The sequence below is a fragment of the Halyomorpha halys genome, unplaced genomic scaffold (genome assembly GCF_000696795.3).
Source record: "Halyomorpha halys isolate HHAL.00 unplaced genomic scaffold, Hhal_1.1 Scaffold584.1, whole genome shotgun sequence".
NCBI classification, from domain to species: Eukaryota; Metazoa; Arthropoda; class Insecta; order Hemiptera; family Pentatomidae; genus Halyomorpha; species Halyomorpha halys.
This window is the reverse complement of record NW_027116544.1, coordinates 496,012-504,594: the sequence shown is the minus strand read 5'-3', so window position 1 is coordinate 504,594 and position 8,583 is coordinate 496,012. Positions and strand designations below refer to the sequence as shown.

Genomic DNA, 8,583 nt, shown 5'->3' with positions numbered 1-8,583 from the left:
ATTTATATAGACAGACGAGCGAGATGAGATAACTTCACCAGGAAATTGGTAACTGGTGGTCAATCTCCCAACGCATCTGAAAGAAAAAAAATGTTTTCCACTTATAGTATACACTGCACCAAACGTAAAAAAATAAAATGCAATGACACAATTAGTTAAAGAAAGGAAAACATAAGATCCACTTATTTGTCATATTATTATATTTAAGGATAATCTTTAGAACTTCTTTGTTTACTAATTCAGAGCAATATTTCGGACTCATCTCCATTTTAGTCTGAGTACACCATCTTAATATCATTGTCGTACATCAACCTCTATTATCTGGGATTTTGTCAATATTTTAAGTTTTTTTTCATGTTGGATAAAAATAAATTGACAATATGAAACAAATTTTAAAGTAGTCATGAAATTCAAGATAATTAAAGGATATATAAATTAAGATGGAGGAAAAGAAAATGTATAGAATATTAAAACATTGTCCTGAATAAGTTAAAACAAAAGTTGAGAAGTTCACAGTTATCATTGAAACATAATATTATAAATTGATAAATACCATAAGTCAAAATTTAAATTGTGAAGAACGTAAGATTAACTATATTTTACTAGTGAAGCTTTTCTATTACTGTCTACCCAGAAATACATTTAAACTTGGAACTATCAGACATGGAGACATCCATGGTTTTTAGATGTGGTGGACAAACTTCAAATATGTCTAATAAAAAATTATAACTATTTTAATAATTTTTAAAGATAAAAAATTATTCTTAATAAAAACTTAGCTTGAAAATGTTATAAACAATCCATTTTGATAATTAAAAATTGTAGTAAAATTTCCTAGAAACCATATCATTATACTGTAATATATTTTTTAATGTCATAAACAGACCATCAAGCACTTCACAATTTACTTTTCTGAAAAATTTGTTCTAGGCATTTTCAACTATATATGAACAACAGTGATGATTCAATGATTCTGAATTTTTTTAAATGTGTTTCCTACTAAAAAAAAAGTGTTTAAATTGGAAAAAAAAATCAATAAGACTTATTGAATATGACGCGATATTTCAGACCATTCTAAATTTTATAAGTTCAAAATTCTTGAACTGTTTTCCTTAAGATAACCTGACGAATTTTCACAGAATCCTTTTTGTTATTGAAGAAAAGAAAGATAATATTTTTGTGATCAAATCATGATAATTGTAGAAAAACGTAAGTTTAATTTTTAGAAAATTGCTACTAATATGAATGGTACCATATTCATACACCAAAGAGTTATGCTGTCTTTCAACCTTGATTTTGGACTTTTATTTTGAGGGTTTAAAAAATTGTTTGGATTCACATAAAAAGATCTTGACACTAAAGCAATGCAAATATTGTTAAATGTACTAATAAGTGACAATAAAAAAGGTATTGAACCAATATAATAATGTTTCAAATAAAATACTAAATAATTAAATTTTTGTAGGTGAAAAGTTTGACTTTATGCTTCTTATCAAGCGGTTATTATTAGATATTAATTCAAACACTATGAGAATGAATCTTCAGAAAATTCACCTGAGATGCTAATGGATAATCTTTTGTTTATATAAATCAGGACTAAGTTGCTAACCAATGTAAATTTATATTTCATATTATATCTGAGAAATAGATATATTTCAGTAGATATATTGAAAACTTAAAAATATCAATCATGTACTTATTATTTTTTTTTCTATTGTAGGGTGGAATCTCAAAGTAACAAATCTCAATAAATTCCTAGATGTAACAATTTTTTTCAAATCCCCTCAAAGTAGCCTTAAGGTGGCCACTGACAATCACTTCACCCCACACCAAGTATCACAGGTAATGATGAAGTAACAAAAACCACCCTCTTCCCCCCCAAAAAATATTGGTCCATTTGTGAAACTTTGTAAAAAGATTTCCTTTATCCTGGTAATGAAGGATCAAAAAGGCACATAACTATCCCTGTGGTGAAACAAAATCTTTTAAGGGTGGGTAAGGGAACAAATGTGGATTTTTTAATGATATTATTATTTTGGAACAAGTGATCCATGTTCCTTGAGTATTTTTTTAAATGGAAACAAAAACAAGACGAGACGAAATAACCACCCTGAAAACAGTTATACTTTACACAGGGAGTGGCATAACCCTACTCTCCTTCAAAGCAAAAGTGAAGTCTGAAAGACTTACAAGTTGAGCCAAAGTAATTGCAGTTAGCAACACTTGTTCAGTTATTTAGTAATGAACTCTCCTCACTTTAGCAAGAATAGGTTGGTAACCTGCAAGATAGCTCATCTTTTCTACCCTTGTTGGAGTACTTAAGGATGCTAAACCAAATAAACAAGCAATTACAAATCTTAAGCCTTCCAAAACTCAATCATTTTACATAAAATTATTTTTCAATACCCTTTGAGTTCATCACACCGAGATGCCACTGTAAAACTAAGGAATATTACATACATTATAGAATTATTATGTATGAAATATAGATGTGGTTTCAAAAGTTTAAACAAGTCAAAGTAATTGGACAGCACTCTTAAAAATTATTGTTTTTATTTATATACAATAATGTTCAGAAAAACTCAACTGTTGATTTGACTATTAAATTTGATAAACACGCACAGAAAAAATATTGTTTTAATTTTTGGTGATAAATTAATTGTTTTCCAAGCATTATCCATGAAAGCTCTCATCATCTCAAAACTAATATTTTCTTGGTTGGCTAATCAATTTTTAAAAACGACTCATGAATAAATTTCAAATAAAAATAAGTCCTTGCTTCTAATTGACGTTTTACTTTAACATTTATGTGATAAATTTTTTTTATTTTGAATAGCAATCATTAAAGCACATGAATAAATTTCAAATGAAAGTAAGTCCTTGCTTCAAATGGACATTTTACAATAACATTTAGATGAGAATTTTTTTTTTTTCAAATAGCAATCATTAAAGCACATGGCGTAAGTAAAGCCTACTACTACAGGCTGAAGCTAACAGAAAGCTAGAAAGAGGAAATGGAATATAACATTGATGAGATGGCATAGCATGATAGTAAGAACATGAATGAAGTGCATTAAAAATGAAACAAGAGAGTATCCAATCAGCTTTGAACAGGAAAGGTATAGAACTGACCACATTTTTCATTGAGATAGATGTCAGAAAGTTAACATGAATGGTCGTAACCTTATTTGTTGCTGGACAAAGGGAAAACATTGGTAATGCATGAGATTTAGAATTTAAAAATGGCAACCATTCGGTCTTCTTCTGCCTAGCTCTAAGGGTTGCAGTTCATATGATAAGATTAAGGTTAGAGGAACTATATTTAATTATCTAACCTTACATTTGGATGTGATGAATAATATAATTGGCAGATAATAAAGATACTGCAAATATGTAAAATATTTTATATATCTAATGAAGTGTTATCAATTTGAAGTAAAGTCTGTCAATGTTGTAGACACAACAAAATTAGCAATTCATAACCACTTTCAAATAATGAGATATTGCAAATTGTTCTTAGATTCAAACATCTCTTTAAGAGTGATGAAGTGTCCATCCATTGAATGGTAATGACACCTCAGGGAATCAAATTATAGTAATGTAATCCTCACAGTGGAGGTTATCATGCCTATGAGAGAGGAAGATCATCTCAAAACTACTCCATCCAGTAAGGATTAGAGATATCCAAAAAGTAAACAATCTTAGCTGAAAGAGCTTCTAGTGTACCATTACATATAATTATTTATCATCTTTTGGCTTCACCATAAAACTCCAGGCATTGATCCCTAGAAGCTCACAAAAGTTTGCTGGAATCAGTGAAGAAGCAAGGAATGCTGTTTTGAAGGCTTGAAGATCCTGGGACCAAGTTGGAAATTAAGGTTCCAGCCACTAAATACATTTTGTTGCTTTCCACCACAAAAAATGAAAGGATATGTAAGCTGAGCCCTGGATATTGAATGACAACATCAACAAACACAAGCTCATGATTTCATCACGGTGTATGAATAATTGACCTGAATATTTTACTTCTTTCGTGGACATTTAATGTAAAAGTCTTGAAGCTTATTTTGAATAAATTATAGACAAGTTTTTGAATACCTTTTTTGTTAATAAAAAAAAGTAATGATATTTAAACATAAACTACAAAATAAAGTTGTAAGATATAAATCAAGGTTTTGTAGGAATAAAAAAGTATGCGAAAGAAAAGCTTAATTTTTAACAAAGCAAGTTAGTACATCTCTAAGCTAAAAATGTTTCTACGAATTAGGCAGAATAAATTTATAAGCAAAAATTATTTTTAACTATAAAATCTTACTTATAATATTTCTTTTTTCTTTAGTTGTAATTAGAATCTGGGAACACCTGGAGGATGACCAGTAACTGTAAAAGATATGAAATCATCATAAGGTTTAGAAATATAGTCTACAAACAGTAACAGCAATTACTTTAAGTACTTTAAAGTAAAACCAAGTTTAGAATCACACTAGTTCATTTAAAAAATACTACTAAATGCTGCAAAAAATAAAAGGGTCACATTCCATTAAAAAAAAAATTAAAGTAAGGCAAATATAAATATATTAGAAGCAACGCAAATTAAAAAACTACGCTAGTTAGTGAGAGGCTGAATGATCGGACAAAAATTAGACGATTCAGATGAAAATTGAGTTAGTGAAGGTAATAAACGCGCAGTGTTAGTTTGCTTTGCTTCTACAATGCTATATACTGAGTGAGTACCTGAGAAAGAGATGTGGTTGCCCAAGCGGAGAGGCAAGCATTAACCATTGGTATTTGTGCAATACAGTGAAGCTAGAGCATAGGTCGGGGAGGTCATGCGAGAGAGAACAGCAATTTCCCAGCCAGGCTCACTTACTTGGACCAGAGTCACATTTGTTGCCAGGTTGTGTGTATATTGTTTCAAGGCGATATGTATAATAAATAAATATATAATAATATAATAAGCCACAGAATATCAAGATAAAGAAATGAGACTACAAAACTCTGCATATTTGTACATTTTTGTGTTTTATCAAGATGGAGTAATTGATTTGGATTTACTTTTTTAAAAAAGCTTTATTTCAATATGATTAAGGAGTGGGGTAGTGGGAGAGAAAGAAGAGAAAGAGAGAGAAATAAATAAAGCAATTCGATTAATTAAAACCATTCATGCATTTTACTTTGTAGCATTATTATTACATAATACTGTACTTGACAAAAGATTACAAGCAAGTTTTTTGTTGGTATTTAATGGATAAAAGCAAGGTGCCTCTCTCTAACAGTCATGCTCACATGACTAGAAACAGCCCTTGACCTCGCTTTTTTCTCCTAACGACGAAATATCATTATAAAAGCGTTTTACGCCTACATTTTAATAGTATAAATATTTTATTCTATATCTGCTAGGCAGGTATATTAATTATTGACTAAAATTACAAATCAATTATAAATACACTGGGTAATTTAAGAACGACATTTATAACCGTTCTTCTAAAAAAAAAAAAAATAATAATAAAAGACAATACAATAAATTGCTAAAAATCTATATATGTTTAAAACACACATTTAAAATGAAATAATTATTAGATTAAAACACTATACATCACATTCACAAATACGCTAACTTATAATTTATATATATATATATAATATTTATATATATGTATATATATATTTACTTAATTCACGATTTTATTTCTAAAAATGAACTGGTTCACTTAGAATACCGATATACTAATAAATTATGCTGTCACATTCATTCTGACAAACAAAAATAACTTATTATATGAAACACATAGTGCACAAATATCTCTTTATATAATATTGAAGTAATTATTATATTATCTATATATAACAATGTTAAGCAGCCTAGCATGCTAAGTGGCAAGAGGCACTTTGTGTAATGTTAAGGGTCCGTTCTTTTGTGAAAAGAGTGTATAAATGACACTCATCGCCTTAGCCACTAACACCAACAGAAACTATAATTTTATTTCTACAAAAGCAAGCCATATATGTGCACTCCTCGAAACCAATACAAAGCTCAAAACTACTTTATAATATAAATTATTAAACAGCTTCAAAAGCATATATAACAAAGTATTACATTGATAAAATCATATGATTAAAATATAACTGAATACCACCACCATAATATTAAATAAACCTTAAATTACTCCAATATACATATTTCCATGGTTTGAATAAATGTCTATAGTTGGCAACAGGAATGAAAAAATACTATATCTAGCTAACTAGGTAAAACCCCTATTGGAAGAGTTTTTAGAATCTATGCAGTAAACTTTGGTTTACAAGGGCGCATATTAGCCTTCATCAGGCCAACATATATTTCTGTGCTGTTAATGATAAAGGCGGTGTCCTTAATTACATATTTTAAAGCAAACTTAACAAAACAATGAGTGAAGCTAAAAATTGCAACAACAACAAACACGGTAGGCAACAATGGATAAATACAAGGTAACATGCTCAAATTCGCAAAAGAACGAACCACCCAACAAGTGTCTAACTAAACACATCCAAAATGCATTTACTTTGTGATCAACCCCGGCCCTCGGTCCAATGGCCTACACTAATAAAATTTAAAAACAAACAGGGATAACTAGCCTCGATTAATTACAAAATCTGCCATTAAAGCAGAGTGCCGGGGGAGGGGTCAAACAAATAAAAATAAAATATACATCGTTTATTTCCATAAAATGGACGTGACTTTATGATTAATTTTTAAATTAAAGGAACTGTAAGGTAAAAATTCTTATATTTTTACGTTGTTTTCATTTTTTTATACGGTTGGAGTTCATCATCATTGTTATTGTTGACATTTGAAGTAGGAAACTGTACGGACAGAAGATCAGTGATAATTGGTGTAGGCTGAGGGGGTGGTGGTGGTTGGGTTGTAGGAGGTCGGATAAGGTATGGTAGATAAGGCTTCGGGGGCGCTTTGTTGAGTGCGACCCCAGTGAAAGCGGCCGCTAGGGGAGGGCGGTACTCACATGAGACCGGGACAAATGGCTGCAGAAGCTGCTGGTACGTTGCTGATGGCTGGTAAACCGGCACTCCTGACTTATCTCCTGCTGCTCTCTTGTACGGCACCATACCAGGGAACCCCTGCACAACAGGCCACTAGTCATAAGAAAATCATAATATTAGTTTATAATCGTGAAAAATTATAATAATAATAATAAATTTAAAATCTATAGCTAAATCTATCTAGATTTAAGATCTATAATAATAATTTATCACTGGTAGGATTACAATATAGAAGAATATCAGCAAATTGAGGTGATACAATGAACACTAATTTACCTATATGTAATAGCTTTTTTAAATTAAATGGATAGTAGAAATATAATTAAAAACAGCTATTATATTTTAAAAGACAAATTAGGGAAAAAAGTTAAAACCAAATTAAGAAAAAAAGTAATAAGATAAAACTGGAATTTAATTCCTACAATTAATGGGACTAAATTACATTATTTTGTATGAATTTGGAAAAAACACAAATAATTATTCTTCATAAAAATATGCCCATAAAGTGGTTTTGAAATTGAACATTCCAACTATAACAAAAAAAGGAACAATATTATCACAAATTCTTGGTTTCTCAATTGTGAACTGAGGAGACTTCTAATATGAAGTTCAACTTCAGTGCTTGCAATCAATTTTATCAGAAATTGGAACATGCTGAATGTTTGAAAAAAATTGTTTTTTTTTATACTAAAGCAGGGCCAACTACAATGGGTCATCCACATCCAAATGGTTAAAACTTAAAAATTGCAAGTACATATAAATTTAGTTTATTTATTTATATAAATAACACTTATAATTAAATGTAACAGATATGAGCATTATTTGAATACAAATTTATATAATAATGATTAATCCTATCCTATTCTATATTCTTTTATTTTGATTAACAATTTATTTTTTACTTGCTGATTAATCTTCAATTTTTGATGGGGATGCCAGTAAATTTATTATTCTTTGACATTATTATAATTACTCTAAGATAGTTTCAAAATATTTATATGTTATGGTGACCATGTTTAAGTAACAAATGTGAAAAATTGCATTTTTCGAATTAGTTAGTTGTTAATCTTAAAATTTTTTGGTTATTAATATTGTGAGTTGTTACAACACAGATCTAGAATTATGAGTAATAGGGAGGCACAGCGATAAAAAAATCATTCACAATGAGGAAGGTAAAATTAGTTCTTTTTTGAACTTTGAAAAATTGGTTATTATCACATTTGTTACTTTAGTTAGGTGGTGATATCTAACACTCAGAACACCATTAAATTAATAAAAAGAAATATTAAGATTTTACTTATTCATGTGTTATTCATAAGTAATAAATAAACTGTTACCAAATTTTACTTCAAAAATAATTTTTATCATTTGAGATTAATTTTTTGTTTTTACTTAATTGAGAGCTCAAACTAACGGACCATTGGTTAGAAACATTTTGAAATAATTATTATATTATTAACCTTGATTTTATATCCAAGAAATTTATTTATTTTTATATATTGAAGATGTTGAGGTGAATAGAGACTTCCTTCAGAATATTATTAA

At 29.2% G+C, this 8,583-nt stretch overlaps 1 protein-coding gene across 4 annotated transcripts in view; it reads right to left on the bottom strand.

Annotated features, from left to right (window-relative positions):
* mbl (muscleblind) overlaps nucleotides 1-8,583 on the bottom strand; it is a gene marked incomplete in the record, with an annotated part of 373,017 nt that continues 364,434 nt past the window's right edge. For 2 of the 4 annotated variants that reach the window (XM_024358835.2, XM_014426555.3), the window contains 1 exon segment: nucleotides 5,148-7,116. In XM_024358835.2, coding sequence (XP_024214603.2) covers nucleotides 6,772-7,116 — 345 coding nt within the window. 4 annotated transcript variants of the gene reach the window in all.